This window comes from Diuraphis noxia, unplaced genomic scaffold (assembly GCF_037042655.1).
Source record: "Diuraphis noxia isolate RWA-SAM2 unplaced genomic scaffold, SU_Dnox_SAM2 contig0001, whole genome shotgun sequence".
Lineage (NCBI taxonomy): Eukaryota > Metazoa > Arthropoda > Insecta > Hemiptera > Aphididae > Diuraphis > Diuraphis noxia.
This window is the reverse complement of record NW_028301711.1, coordinates 106,775,193-106,797,407: the sequence shown is the minus strand read 5'-3', so window position 1 is coordinate 106,797,407 and position 22,215 is coordinate 106,775,193. Positions and strand designations below refer to the sequence as shown.

Genomic DNA, 22,215 nt, shown 5'->3' with positions numbered 1-22,215 from the left:
TTTTTAACAAAACTTACTTCATATTATTATAATATACTCATAGATAATAGAAGATTCGTCTATTATCAGCTGTGTGTATACAGCAGCTAATGAGTGTGGCGACTATAATTGTCCCACAACACTGTTCCCCTGTTGCCGCTGCCGTAGCGGCGACACTACGTCAACGTCAGTCCGCATGGCAGATTAATTGTAACATTCCTGGTCTATTCCATTATATGTCCACGATTAAAGATATATACTATATGGTATATCTTTAATCGTGATATGTCTATGGTCCGCACGCCGTGATAACAACGTATTATAATAACATGCTACGGACTGAATTATTTTAGTGTTACCAACTGTGTAAAACAAATAATACCCCATGCTCCCCAGCTAGCATAGTAGTACTGAAGTAGACCCGGGAGAGTTTACATGTTCTCTTCAGGTAGTATTGGATTAAACCCGGGAGAGTTTACATGTCATTAAAATCGGTAGAGTTTACAATCGCCCCCTTTCCCAATACCACGTTCAATAGAATCGGTAATAGGGAATCACTTTGTCTTTGTCCCGAGTTCACTGTACCCAGGTCAGTTATTGAATGTTCTACCTGAACCCTTATCAAAGTTTCCATAACACTGATTAATACTAAATTGACCAGTTTTTGTGGAAAATGTAATTCTTTCGTAATATTTAATAGACTCTCTGTATGAATGCTATCATACGCTTTCTTGAAATCCACGATAAGTGTGTGAATCAATTTATCAAACTCTCGATATTTTATATACAATTTCCTAATTATGAACATCTGATTTGTCGTGGATCTGACAGCTCTAACATCTTTGATAGTGGTTGTTCCACTTTTTATTTTATTCTGTCTAAAAAACAATTCGAGAATATTCAATATCAAACCTGTTTTAGGTTCTTTAATAATGTATTGTTTCCGATACCGACAATATCTTTGTTATTAAGAGTTTAATTTATAACTCTTTTTAAGGTAAAATTGAAAAGTATGATTTATGACATTAATCTATAATGGTGAGATCAATCCGAGTTTCCATATTTTCAATCAGAGCTGACCACGTGTGCTTGTTTGTTTGTTTTCTATGGGAGATATATGCTACTTATAATAAGCTCTCTAGATATTGCATTAGAATTTGATGTTTCATGCATACTTTCTTGTTCAATAGTTGCTATAAACATTTATTTCTTTCCCGTTTGGGCATTCAAATATCCAACTATTAATAAATATCTAAGTGGATACATTTTCTAGGTAGTAAGTTTATATTATTTTAACTTATTCGTTAAAGTCACTCTTCTATTCTTCATCTTTGTTCTCAATTTTTGGGGAGCAGTTTATTATGATTATACTAAATTTGAGTTCTGTTACGTGAATGAAAAATATACGCTCATCAATACTTTATAATTTTTGAAATTATTATTTAATAGATACATTATTGTTACTCAAATTAATCATTAATGATCAGACACGAAGGACTCCTAGGTTTTGGTGCCTTGCGGCTACAACCGTAGACCTCACATTAGCGCTGTGAGTTAGTCGAGAGCGATGGAGGTTCACGGTCGATGTACGGTGGTTGCCCACAGGTCACCGGCCGCGTGTTGTCTAAGGACCCCAAGCACCGGGCGCACTCCCACTCCCACTGAAGTCGGGAACCGTTGGCTGAGGCGTGGACGTGACCTTCGCCTCCCTGGTCAGGGTGCAATCTATCCTCGTCGCTTCCCATATTTGGTCACAGGCAGCCTCCTGCGCATTTAGCCCCACCGCGCACCGGTAAGGTGGGTGAGTGCTATGGAGAATACTCGACAGCATTCCCCTAGAACACGCATCGGTCTTTTAACCACATGGTAGCTCCTGCTACAACCACTCCGAAACTAATCTGCCGAAGGCCGCGCAACGACCGGAGCCGGTGCGCGACCACCAACCTAACCGCCTTTTAAGACAATCAGAAAATATTGTGGTGGTATTCTGACCTCAGCCCCGGCCACAGGGCTTAACTCCTCGTCGTTCCTTGACGTGTGAGCACGCCCAGACTCAGGACGTAACCTCGAGCGAGACCCGCCGTTTGTGCCATGCGTGCTCACCCGAGTCATCCTGAGTCTGTACATTACACCGATTGGTGCTGCTGCGCCCTTATCTTTAATAGAGCCTACCTATCTGTTCTGTTTTTCAGACTTTTTTCGGAGAACATTCTTAGTGCCTCGTAGGCTCACTTTGTTGAGAATAATGCACCTCTTTCTAGTGGCCATGTTTCCCCTTCTTCTATCATAATCCTTTCAAAGGTGTCACGGTGTTACTTATTTCTTTTACATGCCAGTAGTGCATGGCGAACCTTCTCTGCACCATTGCCAAACTCATAGTTTGGGAATTGAACCAGTTTGAAGCTGAAAAGCTTGTTTTTGAACTCCCCGTGGCCAGTCAAGTACTGGGTGTTATAATGGTCCAACTCTAGTGTGAAATCACATCTCTGGGTCAAGTTCGGTAACTTTTTCCACTCACCTTTTTCGGTGGCATCGTACCATACTTTCCATTGCTCCGTGAGCTTTCTTACTCCTTCGTCATAATCCTGAATTTGTACTACGTTTGCCCTTAATCTGCATTTAGCGTCACCCTTTGATCTCAAGATCTATCGGGAGATCACCCACTACGACCATCAGGCAGTTGGATGATGCCGTCTTGTAGCTACTCGTGATTAGTGATGGGAATTATTCGAATATTCTTTAGCTGTTCCTTGTATCTTTCTATTCTAGTGAAGGAAGTGGATGGTCTGGCTACCGCCACTAGGAGAGCGATGTCGTCTGCGTAGAGCACGATGAATGCCCAGTCCTCCAACGGAATAGTACTTATGTCCGACATGGCCACCTTCCATAGTGTCAGACCTAACGGGACCCTTGGGGACACCCACGTTCTAACTAATGGAATAGTCCTTTCCTTTTAGTGGTTAGGATTACTGACCGATCTTCTAAGTGGCTTTTAATCATACTTATTGTTCTTAATGACACGTCATGCGTCTCAAGCCTGGAAAGCATCGGAGATCATTTGAAATTGCTGAAAGCTCCTGTGATGCCCAGAAACACCCCAAAGACGTGCCTTCCACTGGTGTTGTCCGTCCATTCGTACAAGGATTTAATGATCATTTAGGCCCGTTCCCTGTTATAGGTCCTGTATAATTAGTGTTTCCATCGCTTTCGCTAGAGTGAGTAGCAAGCTGACTGGCCTGTATGACTTTGGGCTGGTTAAGTCTTTCTTATTTTACTTAGGTATCACCACTAGCTTGACCTTTTTCAATACCGATGGGAAAGTAGCATTTATCATGCACGCCCTAAACAGGCTGATGATGTCTTCACTCAAGGCTCGCCATGCATTTCTTAGCATCCCAGCTATTATGCCATCCAGGCCAGAAGCTTTCCCAGGACTCATGCGCCATATCGCAACTTTGACCCAGCCTTCATCTCTTGTGAGTTCTCCACTCCGTTCCTCTATGGGGAAGAAGGAGTTGAGGATTAGATTCATCGTCTCATCTAGTGACTCAGGGCCATCTATTCGTTTCATCGTGGAGGGCACCTTCCTGATCTTTGATCCAGCCGCCGCTTTCTGAATTATCTTGGAGCGCGTACTTATTTACCACGGATACATCGATTCTAGTTCTGTTTCTAGCAAAACTGTTGGCGAATTTCACCCAGTCTACTCTTTTGACGTTGTATCTGACTAGCATTGCTTTCGGTGTACATGTGGCACTCAGCTTTAAGCTGTACGTGTGTACATTATGGTCACTGTCTATCCTGTCCGATACTGATAATATTAGGTTGCCTAATTGCGGTGATTAAAGGGTTACGCCAATATTTGACACTCCCAAATCCTCTTGTCGTATGTGTACATTTTGATAGGTTTATTGGTGACTTTTAGGTTGAAATCTGTTATCAGATCCTTAATATATCTACCTTTATCATTAGTATCAGAGCAATGCCACAGTGGGAAGTGACTATTCACATCAGCGCCTATAAGAGTACGCGTATTTCTTTCTAGGATCGGTCTAAGCTTTTCCGTGAAGCTGGGTGTCGGCATGTTGTATTTAAAATATGCTGACACACAGTGACTGCATTGGAATTTATATCCCTGCTGATCTTGGTCGCCACCACATATTGGCTGGTGTGGTCCGTGAGTTCGATGACCCATAGTTGAGGGTCTAGTACCACTATCGCAGATCCAGGTTTATCACCTCTCAATATCTACCTGCACTCTTCAACTCCATATACCGCACCATTACACATTACCAGTTCCTGGATCAGAAAAATGTCCACCGTAGTTTTTGCACAAAAGTCCCTCAGCTGGTGGCTAGCTATTTTTGTCCATTGACATTGTTCTGACAGAATTTTATTGGCGCTATCATTATACGGCAAAGCCCGTCCTAAGCAGTAGGCTTTTTATTGCGGTCGTCTTAGCCTAACATGCCGAGCTTGATGCCTTGTGCGGTTTTCGGCAATTCACACATATAGCAATTTGCTTGCTGTCATGCGCCTCCGCGCAGTGCCTGCATGCTGGCTCAGCTTGGCTACACTTCAGCGACGTATGACCATACCTCTGGCAGCAGTAGAATTGCGCCCTGGTCTTAAGCAACTTGACCCTGCACCTCGTTATGCCCAAAAAGACCGACTTGTTTTCGAGCTTGGGTAGCACGCTTGCTCTCGTCTCAATCACCCAGTGCGTAATGCAGCCGTTCCTCAGTCCAAGATTGTGTGTCATACTCATAGTGTCAATGTCTATTTGAAAGAGGCAAACCTCCGGGTTCTGTTCCATTAACCGATCGGCTATCTCCACCTCCGAGATGTCGGAATCCACGTCATAGATTATATTCCTCGGGTTGAGTTTCTGGCTTATCACTTTTCATCGTGATGTTTTTAGTAAGTTTTGCCCTTAGCTCAGCGTTTTCGCTTTTAGAGCCACTATCTCGGGGTCGCCACCCCCCCCCCCCCCCCCCACGGAGCCTTAGTGCGTCCGTATCCTAAAATCCAATTGCCGGATCCGATTTCATTTGCGCATTTCCAAGTGCTTGATGATGTCGACCATCGGGACGTGCACTTCTCCAGACAGACGGTTCCTGGGGTCTGATCCTCCCAGTAGAAAGCACCCAAGACGGTTTGTTAATTTTTCTGGTGTATTTCATGTTATTGGTTGTTAAAGAGGGGCTGCCTCTATAGCCCTGCACACTCTGGCCGACGGCAGGCTAGTTCGTTGGTTGCATGTGTTCAAACCTACGGGTTACTACAATTCGGGGTCGGCCTGCCCCGGACGAGGTTAGTGTGAAAAGCCTCTGAGCAACCGGACCGAGGTTGGGCCGGGTGGGGTCGCCATGACAAGCCGGGCTTTTGTCGACCCTGATCAATGAACAGACAGTGTGAATGTAATTATATCAAATACTTTATTATAATGGTGTATTCGTGTATTATAGGTTTACTCATGGATTGGGGATCGAATAAATTAAATAATATCATACTACCAACGTCCGGTAAAATAAGTGTTTTAGCTGTTAATTCATTTGGTTGTTTTGTATACGTCAATATAAGTGCCGAAGTAAGTCGTTAAAATATTTCATTTTTATATAATGTATTATTATAAAGACTATAAAAGTATAGTAACCATATTTTTTAAATCAAATAAATAAATGTCATAGATATTTCAAAGTAATCCTGGTGAATTGGTTAGTATGTTCAAAAGGATGAAAAACCAATTGATCAATGGTCATGTAGCAGGTATGAATATAAATATATAATAAATTTTTTAACACGTTTTTGTATTAAATTAAATATAATGTTTATAATATACGTTTTTACAGCAACGGTACAAATATTATCTATTATATGTGATGTACTTCTTGAGTTTGGTATTGATGATGGCTTTTCTGTTTTATTGAACACTTTATCCAAGGTGCATAAATAAATTACCGTTATAATATCAACATATTTAAACATAATACAAGATGTCTTGTGAAAGATAAAAATAGTTTCTATTTTATCACATTTTTTTTCACTACCTATTTATTGTTTTAGATTCCATCAAAAGGGTGTCTTAATTGTGTTGAGCAAACAGTATTGGCTCTAACAAAAGTCGTACACACGTGTTCCGTAGTTAATCACCATAAAGTAAAATCGTCAGATGCATTGGCAATATCGACGAATCTTTTACTCGTGGCGAACAATCTGTTCGAATATTTGAAAACCATACAGAGTGATGACATTGTGGGAGAGTCAGAACGAATTGAAAGGATCTATAGGTATATTATCCTATTTGTACTGAATAAAGATAATATAATTTTTCTGATTATGGAACAACGTAACTAACAAAACTAATTATACGTATTTATTTTTAGTCATATGAAGATCATTGTTGACATTTTAATAAATGATATTGATCCAGTAATTTATAACCACGATACTACAATTATTTCGCGATATTTTTGGTCATATTTAGATAACGTATAAATGATTTTTCAAAATTTTAATCTACTGAATTTAAATTATACTTCGTTTTGTTTGTAGATGGTCTTAACAACACAAAACATTGAACAGATATTAACGGTTTTCGGTGAGTCAATTTTAATACATCAATTTTTATTCGAAAAACCAAGAATTTATGAGAGTACAGAATCTTATTTTTGGTCAAGCGTACGTGTTAAGTATTAATTGCGAATTGGGAAATAATAATATAATAAATACGTTTTTTTTGTTTGGTTTTAGATTCTCGACGCCGATACGTTAAAGAAACAAAATAACATTATAAATTCCGCCTTAGCTGAAAAGTTATTGACAGATAAAAGAAAAGCGTGGGGACTTCAAGTATACGTTATATTCCTGCCCTATATTACATAGATTAATATTTAGATAATTTTGTAGATATTCGAGATGAATAAAAAAGTTGCGCAGTGGATCCAAACTATAACATATTTAATTGAACTAAATTCAAATATAAAATATGTTGCATTGTCATCTTACGATAAACCGATAAATGGAAAGTATTTTGGACCGATTCATGATATTGTTTCACCAGCGTTGATAACTTTTAACATTATCAAAACTGTGCATAAATTTAATAATTACAAAGCGTTCACAATAGTTGTACCAGCTAACGGTTCTGAACAAATTGAGACTGATAAGGCAATACGGGTGTTTAGATTTGATATGAACGAGGTCGGAGCGATTTTTGTTACGATTAAAAATTCTTCACACAGTTTACTGGTACAGAAAATATTATTTTGCAACGTAATTAGTCATTATACGGTTTTGTACACTGCAATTCACAAATAGATCACGTGGACTAGGGATTGTAGACCAGATTCGGCACTGATGGCTGACGAACAGTACTCGATTAAAATAGTCGCGGGTGATAATCGTCAAATAACATTTCAAACGAACAAAGACTACCAAAACGATATTCACTACATTGGTATATTTGCAGATATGGCAGTAAGTGATATGATAAAATTACTGACCGAATGAAGCAAACCAAAGTTACACTGACATGCGGCGTCTCATCTTGTTTGTGTTAGAGAACCAATTTTTATACTTTATGCTTAACATGGTTCGTGTTGTGACACCGTAAAATCTATACCTATATTTCTATCGCTTTCCGCTTATCAGCTTCTTATTGTTTGTTCTCGTCGTAGCATTTACTTCGACACGGTGTTAATTGCTGGTTATGTAAATTTTTAGTATACTCCCCTAGGTCTATTATCTGTATTTCTTAACTACATTAATATGAGTTCTAATCGTCAGATGATCATCTCTTATAGCTACACAAATAAAAATAAAATTCCCAAAAAACAACTCTCTCCGTTAATTATATAAAAAACTTAAATGAATCAAATGCGCTCAAACACACTGATGGATTAATCCGATAGTGAAAATGACTGGAAAACAGTCACCAACGACTCGTTTAAACGTTTAAGATCACCCAAAACTAGGGCTGTGCGATAGTCACTTGTTAGTTTTAATATACAATAGTTTTCAAACCAAACGAGTTGGATTGAAAGCGTAAAATAATTCTAATCTAAATAGTTTGAAAAATAACTAACTAGTTAGTTATTATTATTTCATTTTTTTTTTCATTCCAAAATTCTAAAAGCTGTATATAATATAGATTATAGGCTCACGGATTACAATTATTAGTATTTATAATAATGCACTTACAGGGACCCTGGATTTTCCAAGTAGTCTGTAGAATGTAAATATAAAATAAATAGTATCTATATGTGTGCTGATTGCCGGGTGGGTTTAACCGAGAGTAGGCACTTGACACGATGTCGAATTTTCGTGGTAGTTTTATTGGTGGTTTGTCCATTTATTTATATTTACTAAATTGCAGATTTACACTATTGTTTATTACCTATATTTAACTATAATATCAATATCACAATATCAGTAGTGTCTACTGTCGCGACATGCGATTATTCTAGAATCGCGCACACAAACACATGACGACTGAGAACGGACGAGTTTTACACATTTATATGTTTTACGATCGTGGTTGCCTGTTATTGTTTTCTGTTATTAAAAAGTTTTTTTAGTACACGCCTCGTTGTACAAATAATTGTTTATTATAAATATAAAATAGAAATGAGTATTTCTATTGTCGGTGATTCGGCCACAGAACAATATGATGATTCGACTGATGCCGATAATAATTCTAATTTAAAATGGCCACATATTAAAGAGTTTTTAAACAAGGATAGATTGAAGATAAAACTATTGAATTTTTGTGTTTATTATGTAAACCTAAACATAAGAAATTATTCATAAACGTCGTATTCAAACTTGAGAGCACATATAAAGGTAAACTTAAACTTGGAATATATTTAATTTTTTTTTATTCTACTGGCTTTAGTTATATAGTTGTTATTTATCCAAAAAAAGTATACATTTATGGATTATTATTTAAAAATACTAGTAACACCTGCTTGAAAAATGAATAATAAATGACCTGTCTACTCGCAAATTAATTATTATGACTGGCTTATGAGCTATTACAATGAAAAGTGGTTGTTTTTATTATTTTTGTTAATGGTTAAATCTGACGCTAGATTATCCTTCGTATTCACGTAATTCCATTGGCTAGCGTTCGTTAATATTCTAGAATTTGATTTACTCTATTAGACACATACGTTTTCAAACAACTAGATTGAGCATTTATCCATCCTAATACTACCATAGAATCTGTCCACAGTCTACATAACACACAATCGATGTCCCAGGATTCAGAAACTTTCTATAGATATGATGCAACCGATATTGTCTATTTCTCTTCTTCATTATTTTCAATATCCTTCTCCATGGTATTAACGTAATAATATAATTTCTTGACAACATTTTTAAGCGAAGAGTAAACTAAAAAGCGAATGCTTTCTTCAGTAGAAGTTAGCACAACTAGAAAAATCTTTTGAGAGCAGTCGGCTAACTATTGACTAGTTTTCGTACCCACCACCAACCGGACTGTTTAGTTGTCCCAGTGTGCTCGATAGCATCCCAACCCGTCTAAACTATCGACCGATATAAAGTCTGTAGTCTGCGGTGTTTCTTAGCCTAACCTGCGCGCTGGTGACGAAAGCCAGTCACCACCGTATACCGATCTACACCTATGTTACTTGATGACTATTCATTAACGGTTATCACATTAAAATTTTACAAAATACTAATATCGTATATAAATAAAAAAGATTGTCTCGTGGTGGCAAAGACGTTCATACTATATTGATATAAAAAATTAGCGCTACCAAAAACATTACAAAACAATTCGTCGACCTCCGTGTAAAAAAATCTTATTAAAAATCATATTTATAAGATCTTTAAGCACTATAAAAAATATGGGATTTTATGAATTAATTTTATGCTTAAATTTAAATAAAGTGCTCCGATTTAATTTTAATAATTTATTTATTTGGCAATAAAATATTATAGTGACATGAGTAGAAATGTCTATAGTAATATTATAATAAAGTTCTAAAGCTTTTTATTTTTTTTGTGTTCCTGTTATCTCATGTTATATAAATATTAAGTATATAATTTATTAACAAGTGAATACATTATTGAAAAAATTGAATGTACTTTTTATTTAATTTACCACGCATTTATTCATATCATATATGTATAGTGCTTAAAAATATTATAAATGACTGGTATATTTTTACTTAGCCATTTTTGAGTTTTTTATACGAAGTTCAGTGAATAATATTTGTTTTGTTTTTATGGTATAGATATACTGCATTAGCAATTTTATTGATTCATAGGGCAAAGAACATTCAAAACCAAATAATTTGAACGATATAAAATTTTATATGGATGTGGTTTGTATGCAATGTCATTATTGGAAATATGGTACTTGGTCTTCCAAAGGAGTGGAAATTGGTCGAAATAGTTCAGTCGACGGAGACGTGCAGTGCTATGCTTATCACTTATCAATGTTCAAAAGCTCAATTTTTGTGATTCCTGATCTAATAAATCCACTCAATGAAATTTATTTATTCTCTACAATAGCAAACAACATGGTATGCTTGATACTGGTGATGGTAATTTTTACCATATATTTTGTCTTGCTGTATTGGTCCAGTGTTAATGACAAAAAAGACATATTCATGGTGAGAATATCGAACCGTTTATACAATTTGTTGATTTAATAATCAAATTATGTTGTTAGAACCGTATAATAATTTTAGACGACAACCACATGGGCGAAGATGAAGTATATTTGGTGACCGTGTACACAGGGCATGGGCTTGGATCTGGAACTTCAGCTAATATATGCATCGAATTAAATGGAACCGTTTGTAATAGTAGAGTAAGTGTATATAAATTACGAAACATTTATAGTGTTCAGTTTTTTGCTATTTTCATACTAGGTAAATAAGATTTTTAATGGTTTTTGAAATATTTTTTTTCATATTGTATTCTTTGTATTTCCCATCCATTGAAAGTTCTAAAATACAATTAATGGTGATTTCACCTGTGCCCATTATTGGGTATTATTTTCTACTTGTAATATTCAACAGTGTAGAAATTAAATGTTTACATAATGTTCTACATTATGTACAAGGCTCGGAACTTTATGTACTAAAAATTATTCAAATATGCGCATACATATGCGTTTAAATACATCAAAATATGCGGTACAATATGCAGCAAAAAAATGGAAAATATGCAATTTATAGGCCTATACATAATTTATGTATATGTTACACGAAGACTCCCAGGATTAGTGTCCTGCGGCTACAACTGTGGACCTCACGTTAGCGCTGAGCACTAGTTGAGAGCTGCAAAGTTTCAAGGTCGGCGTACTGCAGTTTTACCCACCAGCCACCACCCACGTGTCGCCTAAGGACCACGAACAATAGATGCTCTGCCGTTCCCACCGAAGTCGGGAGAGAGTGCAAGCGTACCGTTGGCTGAGGCGTGCACGTGACCTTTTCTCATCGATTCCCGTATTTGGACAACTCCCAGTGCATATAGCCCCGTCGGTAGGCTGGGTGGGTGCTTAGGAAAATATTCATTTCCCCTAGACCAAGCGTCTACTACCACCACTCTGAAACCAATCCGCCTTCGAACGCGCAAAGACCGGAGCCGATGTGCGACCATCATGTGAGGTCACAGCGTCATTTCCCTCAGCGCATCACCTCACATCTCGAAGTACCATTCTTGCTCTCGTTACAGTCACACATCAATAATGGGATGGTGGGATCGAGCTTCGTTGGCGTTATACCTCAGCTGTGATCCTCCCAAGATTTGGGATGAAATTCAATCAAAACAAAGATGCGATGTTATTCCAAATGTCAATGGTAATATTATTGAATCAATCCAAAATTTTTTATACGAACACAATGAATTGATAAAAATCTTCAAATCTGCATTAGAAAACATGTTAACAGATTAATGTAAAATAGTTTTAAAAGTTGACAAAATACCTACAGGAGAACATGAACGATGCTTCAATTTACCAACAATAAACAAAGTAGCAGCAGTTATAAATGGCAATGAATTCAAAAAACGTGATATTATATTACATAAACAGAGTAATGAATATATGAGAGTTCAAGAAACTCTTATATCTTATGATGCTTTACAATATCCCTAAATTTTTTGGCGGGGTGAAGACGGTTATCACTTTGAATTTAAACAAATAAATCCAGCAAGTGCTTTAAATACAGATAAAAAAGTATCAGCAATGGAATTTTATGCATATAGAACAACGGTAAGAAAAATCCCGGAAAATTATTTACTCCGTTATAATCAATTATTTAATCAATTCATCGTTGACATGTATGCAAAAATAGAAAATGAGCGTTTACGTTTTATACGAATTAATCAATCAAAACTCAAGGTTGATCAATATATTCATCTAAAAGACGCATTTGAAAATGATGGTACGATGATGGAATGATTGTACGGAATGGGTAACAGACAACGACACTTTGTTAACGACAACACTCTTTATTGTAACTTAAATTAACAAGAGGATAATATGGTTAACGTCCGGCGACCGTTGTTCCAAGCGAACTGTCCATGCCGGCCGAACCGGTCGTCGCACGACCCAGTCCCGTCGCGTTATCGCGGACGAGAATAAAGCAGCCGCGGCCGTTGCGATAACGTCCGCGACATACTCCCCCCCCCCAGTCCGCGAAACGCGACCCTACTACTCGGCCCTACTCGCCGGGTTGTCCGTGACCGCCTCGTGGGTCACCTCCATCTCCTCAATCCACCGTTCCACGACTGCTAGCTGCGCCTCGGGTGTAGCTGGTGGTTGGCCTGGCTGGATTGGTGGTGTGGGGGTTGGTGGCTTTGGCTGGGGTGACGGGGGCTGTAGCTGCTGGTACGGCGGCTGCTGCGGGACTCGTGACGCCGGTGGGGTTGACTGCGGTGCGGGCTGCTGCTGTTGTCGCTGAAACCGGCCCCGATGGTCCCGTACGTCGTGGCGCTGATATGCCGGTGCCGTCCGTCGGGGTGGCACTCGGCCTGGTGGTCCAGTCCTCGGCCTTGCCCCGGCCTGAGGAGTGGTCTCCCGAGTGGAGCGTCGTCCCTCAGCGAAACCACGCTCGAACAGCGCCCAGGCTGTTGGGCTTGCCCGTATTCGGCCGAACGAAGCGGTGGCTGCCCGTTCGGCTGACCAACCTCCGACCGCGTCGTCCGGACCCTCGCGCGTCAGCCTCCTGGCTTCCCGCAACAACTGCGCGGCCATTGCCCGGAGCTTCTCCACATGTAAGGCGATCATTCCACGGGATGGCCGGTTGTTTCGGGTCGGTGGTGGGTTAGCTCGTTCTGCCATCTGAAACAAGGTGTGATTAGTTAGTGTTCTCTGACGGTCCTACAGCTCGCTTCATCGCTGAGACATGTAACTTAGTAGGGTGTTTACCCTCCGTTAAGAACACTCCGGTTCCTAGTGGTTTGCCCAACTTAACCGGACCTAACAATTTCGGGGCGAACCCCGCGTGAAATCGCTTCTCCGCACTTGACTGCGGGTGCCCTTTGTAGTATACCCAATACCCTACTGACAGGTTGCCTTTTCCCTAGGATTCTGGGGTATTATGGGTTCTGGGGGCTTTGGGGCCGGGCGTCTCCGGGTAAGCCCCCTCTACTACCGGAGCACCATCCGGTTCCACCAGAGAATCTTCGATTCCTCCCGAAGGGTCCTGGTCTGTTCCGGCCAACTCCGGATCATTTTTTCCCGCGATCGGAGATTCGTCGGCCATTTCGAGCTGCCAATCTCCAGGTGTCTTGATCTCCCGTCCGAACATCAATTTGGCCGGCGACTGTCCGGTGTTTCGGTTTTCTCTGTTTCTTACGGAGAACAACACGTGTGGCAGGTAGACATCCCACAGATGATGCGGCTTATCAACAAGTAAGGTTCGTAACCTTTTCTTCAGCTCTTGATTTTGCCTTTCTACCGGGTTGGCACGTGGGTGGTATATTGGGGTCGTCCAACCTTCCACTCCCCACTTCTTGAGTGCCTCTCCCATTGCCTTGGATACGAACTGTGGGCCATTATCCGACAATAATGCCCTCGGGTATCCGAACCGTGGGAACAACTCCCGTTCGAACGTATCCACAATCGATTTGGTAGTCGCCTTCCCTAACGGGTACGCCTCTACCCAACGACTGTAACAATCCGTTACTACCAAAATCGTTGTCTTACCCCTTGGCGTTCGTGGGTACGGACCCATAAGATCGATGCTCAACACCTCCCAAGGTTGACGTGGGACCCTGGTGCACCTCCGATCTTCAGGTTTGCGATTCAGTGATTTTACACGTGCACAGACGTCGCATGGCCGCACGTACTTACGCACTGCTTCACGCATACCGGCCCAAAAGAAACGACTCTTTATGCTTCGGTACGTTTCTTTCCACCCTGGGTGATTCACTGTTTCGTGGTCGTGAAACCTTTGCAGCAGAATTTGGGCCTTGTCAGCTGAGCTGGGACGACCACCCCCTCCTCACCATTTGCGATTGATCGAGGGTGGCGATGCAACACCTTGTCCCGGATGACGTACAACTTCAGCAGACGCCTGAACCTTGCACCATCTACGGAGAGTTTGGCAACTATCTCACGTATGTTTGGGTCATTCTGTTACCACTCTCGGACATCTCGCAATGTGATGTTTCCGTCATCCCTCTCCGGCTGGATCGCTCCACACTGGGTAACACCCAAACCGGAACCTCCGGACACGCCGGACAGATCACCGCAGACTCCGGAAGTTTCTCCGGACACTCCATGCCAAATCACAGGGGGGCCGTGGATGTTATTCTCCAACGATTCTTCGTCCACTGTATTCGGTCCCGCCAGACAACGGGATAGCGCGTCGGCCGCTACGTTTTCTACTCCGGGCACGTGCCGGATTTCGAAATCGAAAGCTCCGAGTTGTAACGCCCATCGCGTTAGTTTGCTGTTGGTACAGCGAGCTTGCTGTAACCATCGGAGTGCCGCGTTATCTGTAAATAACATAAACTTACCAGACTCAAGATACGGCCTGAACCTGTCAACCACCCAAACTATGGCTAGACATTCGCGTTCGACTGCCGAGTATCTTCCCTGAGCTGGATTGAGTTTTTTGCTGGCGTAGGATATGATTTTCCTATCGCCACTCTCCCCCCGCTGGAAGAGCACGGCACCAACTCCGACTTCGCTTGCATCGGTCTGCAAATTGAATGGCTTACCTGGAAGAGGAGGGCAGAGCCGTGGTGCGGACACCAAAGACTCCTTCAACTTCCGGAACGCCTCTTGCTCAATTTCTGACCAACGCCATTTGGTCTCTTTGGCCAACAGACTCGTGAGTGGTGCTGTGATCTCGGCATAGTGTGGCACGAACTGGCTGTACCAACCACACACGCCTAACACGCGCAACACGTCTTTCGTCTTCTTTGGAACCGGTAATTCCTGAATCGCCGTCAGTTTTTCTGGTTCCCGGTCTATTCCTTCACCGTCCACGACGTGACCTAGGAATTTGATCTGTGCCACCCCGAATGTGAATCCTACCGACTGCGCCAATGTAGGTATTGTACGGAATGGGTAACAGACAACGACACTTTGTTAACGACAACACTCTTTATTGTAACTTAAATTAACAAGAGGATAATATGGTTAACGTCCGGCGACCGTTGTTCTAAGCGAACTGTCCATGACGGCCAGACCGGTCGTCGCACGACCCAGTCCCGTCGCGTTATCGTGGACGAGAATAAAGCAGCCGCGGCCGTTGCGATAACGTCCGCGACAGGAGACCTTGAAGATATAGGACAATAATACATTTTACCTGCAAGTCCTAGACATATGCATGAGTATACACAAGACGCTCTTTGTATAGCGCAAACGAAAAGAAAACTTGCTTATTTATGACATTTACATATAACACTCAATGGCCTGAAATAACAGAAAACTCGTTACCCCATCAGCAAGCAAGAGATAGACATGATTTAGTAGCGAGATTATTCAAATGTAAATTGAAAAAATTGATTGATTTAATAAAAAAAAGCAATGTATTTGGCGAAGTTGTATCCTGTATTTATTCCATAGAATGGCAGCAAAAGGGATTACCACACGCTCATATTCTAATATGGTAGAAAAATAAAATACACCCAGACAAAAATGATAACATAATTTCAGCTGAATTACCAAATCCAGAAAAAGATCCTATATTATTTGACATAGTCACAAAACACATAATACATGAACCTTGTGGAGATTTAAATGTCAATTCACCCTGTATGAAAAATGGGAAGTGAAAATGTAATTATACTCGAGCACTGATTAATTAAACAAGAACAAATTCTAAAATTGTTCAACAAAAATTAACAAATGATAATATCCATTAGATTTATCTTAAACCGTGATTAGTACTTTATTCATTATTGTATTGTTATGATTTGATAAAAAATATATCTCTTTACAATTAAGACTAAGCGTTTTCGATTTCATTTGATTAGAGGGGTCACACTACATTTTTTTTTGGTAAAAAATAATTTACCGGTAAAAAAAAATTGGTAAAATTTACGGTAAATTTTTTAACCGGTAAAAATATATCCTGTACATTTACACCACTCACATCCCTATGAATTTATTTAATTCTATCTAAGATAATTTTAACATTGCCGTAATTTTTACGTATTTCGTCAAAATTTGAATTTTAAATGCTTATAAAAAAAAATCGTGCCTATGTATTTTTAATATTTTTCAACCGCTATTGTTACAATGTGTTACGGCCTTGTATTTAATTTTCAAATCTTTGATCTAAAAAGAAAATCTTTTATGAATTTCTATCTAAGATAATTTGAAAATTGCCGTAATTTTTTGAATATTTGAACTTCAAATGCTAATAAAAAAATTGTGTTTATGTATTTTTATAATTTTTTTTTATCACTTTAAGAACAACTTATGAGGAACTTTGTATTAAATTTTCAAGTATTTTGATAGGCCCAAAAAAATTTTATTGACACTTCAAAAGAAAATTTTCAGAAAAATTGAAAATTTCAGTTGTCTATAAATATCTCGAAAAAGTCAGAATATTTTGAAAATTAAATCATGTAAAGAAAATCTAAATAACTGTTAAAATTTTATATTTAAAATCGTTTCAGGATAAATCGTTATTGTTACGCTATTTCGTAAAAATTTAAAATTCAAACGCACTTAAAATTTTTCCTATAATAATGCTTCGAGTTTCCTCTATAGCTATTTGAAGGAAAACTTATAGAAAACTTAGTGTTGTATTTATAATCCTTAGTTATAAACACAAAAAAATTTATGATTTTTCGACTTCAAAATTACTTGAAAATTGTCGCGTTTTCGACAGATTTCGTAAAAATTTGAAGTATTAACGGTTATAAAAAAAAAATTTTAATAACGATTTTTATTTATTTTTAGCTACAATAATAACAACTCATAAGGAACCTTATATTAAATTTTCAAATTTTTTTGGTTATCCAAGATTATTTTACTGACACTTCAAAAAATAATTCTCAAAAAAATTGAAAATTTCAGTGGCCTATAAATAACTCAAAAAAATTCAAAATTTAAATTAAACTGTATATAGATAACACTAACATAAACATTTGGTGAAAATTTCAAGTATTTACAGGGATTAGTTTTTGATTTACAACCATATAAAAAAATCGATTTGGTCGAAAACTGGTTTTGCGTAAAAATTCCCGTTTTACTGTCATTTTTTTTTTTTTGTTTTTCTCGATTTTTTGAAATTTGTTTGAAAATGTTTACTTTTGACCTCTATAATGCACCAAGGATATTCACTTTTACATCGGAAACCACCCCCAAAGTTTTAAATTTAGGCATTATTTCGACTAGTTATACTGTACACGGACACAAAAAAAAAACACATCATTGTAAAATCAATACATTCATCACTTCGTTCAGAATCTAAAACGATAGTTCAATAGGAGGTCATCTTTGGCATGGAGTGTAAAGCCATTATCGCATGGAAGTCACACAATATTTATTTAATATTAATAAAGTGCATCACATTTGAGTAAGCAATTTAATGTTTAAACTACATTTTTATGAATTTGTTTTTCTTTCATAAAAAAGAACCGTGTATAATATGCAAAATAAGGTTTTATATTATTATAAATATTATAATATGAGTTTTTAATATAATTATAACATCACCCAAGTCCCAATTATGACATGAAACATAATTATCAAGTATTTATAATATGTCAATTGCATCAGAAAAAAATTATTGTAATATATTCTGAGTGGTGAATAGTATTAGGTATTAGACCGAGATCGAAAACTTTTTTATTTCCATTTTTGTTATTAATTTTTTAACGTATTTAGAAGCATTTTCCGTATCTGTCAGGTAAGGTTAATGATTGTAAAGATATTTGAAATGTGTAGAATTATGATATGTAAGGATAAACATTCACTGATATAAAGACAAATAATGTATGTAATATTTAGTAAATTTTAATATATTAAAATTAGCGAGCAATCAAGGTAGGCATGGTTAACTAAACTTAAAAGCAAATTCATTATTTTCAAAAGATTATTCTTTTTTTTTTTTATAAAGCTATCTATATTTGTAATATACTGTTGAAGTACACCAAATACACAGAAGCTAAAGGTAAATAATAATAAGATCGGATATATTTAATAATATAATAACTATAGTGCTCCGAAGTGTAATATAAAACAACGACTAATCGTCCTACAGGCTACTACATAAAACGAATATGCTAGTAATACAAAATGCCTATTCAGCGTCTGCTATACAACAGTGTGAATATTTTAACTTATAATATACATACTATAGGGTGTGTTGTTTACATTCATCACTTCCCCTTAAATAATATACCCAAACTTAGAATTAATATATCTCATTCCCAACATCTCCCTGAGTTCCTGGAATCTTGGTCGTGAAGTTGGCTTAGTCAATATGTCAGCTAACTGCTCCTTGCTTGGCACATACTCCAGAGAAAATATCCCTTCACTGAACTTCTCACGAATGTAATGATAGCGAATATCGATGTGTTTTGTTTACTTATGGTATTCTGGATTTTTCACTAGTTTGATGGCGCTTTGGTTGTCTGCATACAAAACAGGTGTATCTTCCTGTGGCTCCAGAAGATCACTGGTAAGTAGCGTCAACCAAGTGAGTTCCTGTATAGATTGGCTCAGTGCTATGTATTCTGCCTCAGTAGTCGAAAGTGCTACCGATTTTTGCCTTTGTGAACACCATGCTACGATTCCATCTCCCATCATGAAAATGAATCCAGATGTTGATCGTCTCGTTGTTGTGTCACCAGCATAGTCTGCGTCACTATATCCACGCAACTTTGGTGTTACACTAGAATCATAAATTAAACCATAATTAAATGTTCCCTTTAAATATTTAAATATACGTTTCACCGCATTCCAATGAATTGTCAGAGGTTTTTCTAGATAACGACTGACAAGATTTACTGCAAAAGTTATATCAGGCCTTGTTATTTGGCTTAGATACAACAAACTTCCAACTGCTTCTCTGTATGGAACTTCCCCTGCTTCCAATGATCCTGACAAATTTGGATCTAATGAGTGTTGTGGATCTGTGGGAATATGCAGGACTTTGGTTTCTTCCATATTGAACCTCTCTAAAATGCGCTTGCAATATGAAGATTGGTGTATGAAAATTGAACCATCAGGTCTCTGATCAATTTCAATACCCAAGAAATGATCAAGTTCACCTTCCTTCGTCTCGAAGTTGTCCTTTAGATACTTCACCACTATGTCCACCAGCTGGTTATTTGTTGCTGCGATTAGTCCATCGTCTACAAAAATAGCGACAATTAGTAATTGATTGTTTTTATTACTTACGAATACACAAGGATCTGCTTTTGTTTCCTTTAGGTCAAAGTTCATCAGCATATTTTTGAACATTTTGTTCCAGCACCTGGGTGCCTGTTTCAACCCATATAGGCTCCGTTGAAGTTTGCATACTAACTGTGTTCCATCTTCGTAACCTTTTGGCTGTTTCATATAAATGTCTTCTTCAAGATCTCCATATAAGAATGCTGTTTTAATGTCAAATTGTCTGAGTACTAATTTTCTGGCTGCTGCTATCGCAAGTATTACTCGAATAGAATCATATTTCACTCCTGGGCTGAACGTTTCTTGAAAATCTATTCCATGAACTTGCGCACATCCCTTTATTACTAACCTTGCTTTGTACCGATCGACATCTCCGTTCGCTTTGTATTTAGTCTTGTATATCCAACCATTATTTATAGGTTTTTTATTTTGAGGCAAGTCCACAAGTGTCCATGTTTTATTTTTATTCAATGACAACATTTCATCGTTCATTGCTGCCTTCCAATCATCTTAATTGTCACCTGTCATAGCGTCTTCGTATGTAACTGGATCATTACATGCTGAAAATAATGCATCTCTATACCTTATAGGTTTATTGAGTTTTCCTCTGTCTCTGAGTGTCATTCTTGTTTGCTCTTCAGCTCCTATTGATATCTGTTCATCATCATCCAACTTTTCTTCGTCGTCGTTGTTGTCTTCCTCATTTCCAGCTTCACCTTCCGAATTTATTTCTTCCTCTTCTTCTTTATTTATAATTTTTACTTGTGTAGCTGTAGATGGACTTGTTGACTCTTTGAATATTACATCTCTGCTTATTAAAGTTTCTCTTCCAAAAAGCCTATACGATATCCTTTGGTTTCTTCTGAGTATCCAACGAAAATACCTTTTCTACCATTTTGATCCCATTTTCTTCGTTTTTCTTTTGGTACATGTGCATATACTTCACTACCAAAAATTTTCAGATGATTTATATGTGGTGTTTTATTGAACCATAATTCATAAGGTGTTTTTCCTTCTTGACCTGTGTTACCTGTACGATTTATTGTATACACGACTGTATTCACTGCTTCTGCCCGAAGTGTCTTAATATATAATTTTTTTCTATATAACATAGTTCTGGCCACTTCTACAAATGTTCGCATTGATCTTTCAGCCTTTCCATTTTTCTGGGGTGTGTATGGTTCACTCGTCTCATATTTTATTCAACATTTATCCAATGAGGCTTTTACTTCAGTATTTTTATATTCCAGACCACAATCATTTCTTAAAGTAATTACTGCAATTATAACTGATTTTTGACTGTATTTAAAAATAGTTAAAATTTATTTTTAACTTCTGATTTTTGGCTCATAAAATACGCATATGGATATTTAGAACAAACATCCTTGAGTATAACAAAATACTGTTTACCTCCAAGTGAATTTTCCTCCATAGGACCACAGACATCACTGTGAATTAATTGACCTGGTTTTGTAGTTTTTGTATTTCTCAGTGTAAATAGCTTTCTGTGTTGTTTATCATAAATGCAAGCTTCGCAGAAAAATATTTTTTTCGTTTCTGTAAATGGAATCCGCATATGTTTCAAGTAGCTCCGGACATATTGGACATTCTGATGACTCAACATTTCATGCCACTGTAAAAATGTGAGAGTTTTAACTGCAATATTTGCTTGTTCAGCTTCTTGCACTGGCTTTGTCTTCAGAACCATTGAAAACATTTTATTCTCACGAACTCCAATAGCAACTATTTGATTATTCCTTTTAAATGTACATCCATCGCTGTCTGTTATCATTTTTATACCTTTTTCAAGGCACACTCCACATGAAAACAAATTTACCTTAAGATCAGATACATGTAAAACGTTTGACAAATGACTGTCAACCCATTTATTACCGATTTTCGTTTGAACATTTATATTCCCTTTGCGAATTGCTATGATATGTTTGCCATCACCAATACGTACTGGTAACTGAACTTCAAATGACTCATAGTTACTGAACCATTCTCTTATGTTGGTCATGTGGTCGCTAGCACCTGAATCCACATACCATTTTTGTGATTCGTTGATTTTGATGTCATTTGATTGTACACCAACCAACGCATTTCCTGAGTTGCTCTTATTTCTTTCTTTTTGTTCTTTTAAGAAAATCCAGCATTCACGTCTCCAATTCTCTGGTTTTTAACAATGATTACACTTGTCTGGTTTTTTTATCATTGTTCCATTGATTTTCAGAATTGCCAATTTTCGTACGTTTTTCCTTATTTGTTCCAAACGATTTCTTTTCCGAAAATGCACTACTGTTTGCAGTATCTCTCTCATCATCATAACTTTGAGTTTGTCTTGTTTCCTCTACCATGAGTCTAGATGACAAATTAGACAATGTTTTGTC

At 37.9% G+C, this 22,215-nt stretch overlaps 2 protein-coding genes across 2 annotated transcripts in view; one reads left to right on the top strand and one right to left on the bottom strand.

The window, feature by feature from the left end:
* Positions 1-22,215, top strand: part of LOC149063221 (polycystin family receptor for egg jelly-like) — a 222,862-nt gene that overhangs the window by 118,895 nt on the left and 81,752 nt on the right. Inside the window, exons 10-20 of the mRNA XM_089215574.1 lie at positions 5,448-5,569; positions 5,670-5,748; positions 5,832-5,923; positions 6,046-6,269; positions 6,366-6,471; positions 6,535-6,660; positions 6,733-6,831; positions 6,889-7,230; positions 7,300-7,458; positions 10,275-10,622; positions 10,682-10,822. Coding sequence (XP_089071700.1) covers positions 5,448-5,569; positions 5,670-5,748; positions 5,832-5,923; positions 6,046-6,269; positions 6,366-6,471; positions 6,535-6,660; positions 6,733-6,831; positions 6,889-7,230; positions 7,300-7,458; positions 10,275-10,622; positions 10,682-10,822 — 1,838 coding nt within the window. The remainder of the gene's footprint in view (positions 1-5,447; positions 5,570-5,669; positions 5,749-5,831; positions 5,924-6,045; positions 6,270-6,365; positions 6,472-6,534; positions 6,661-6,732; positions 6,832-6,888; positions 7,231-7,299; positions 7,459-10,274; positions 10,623-10,681; positions 10,823-22,215) is intronic.
* LOC149063225 (uncharacterized) lies at positions 12,650-13,300 on the bottom strand. The gene has a single exon (XM_089217914.1). It carries the CDS (start codon positions 13,298-13,300, stop codon positions 12,671-12,673), a length of 630 nt encoding a protein of 209 aa, XP_089074040.1. The 3' UTR covers positions 12,650-12,670.

What these genes read in the sequence shown, in the direction of transcription:
- LOC149063225 (XM_089217914.1), bottom strand. Translation starts at nt 13,300, where the DNA reads ATGGCAGAACGAGCTAACCCACCACCGACCCGAAACAACCGGCCATCC.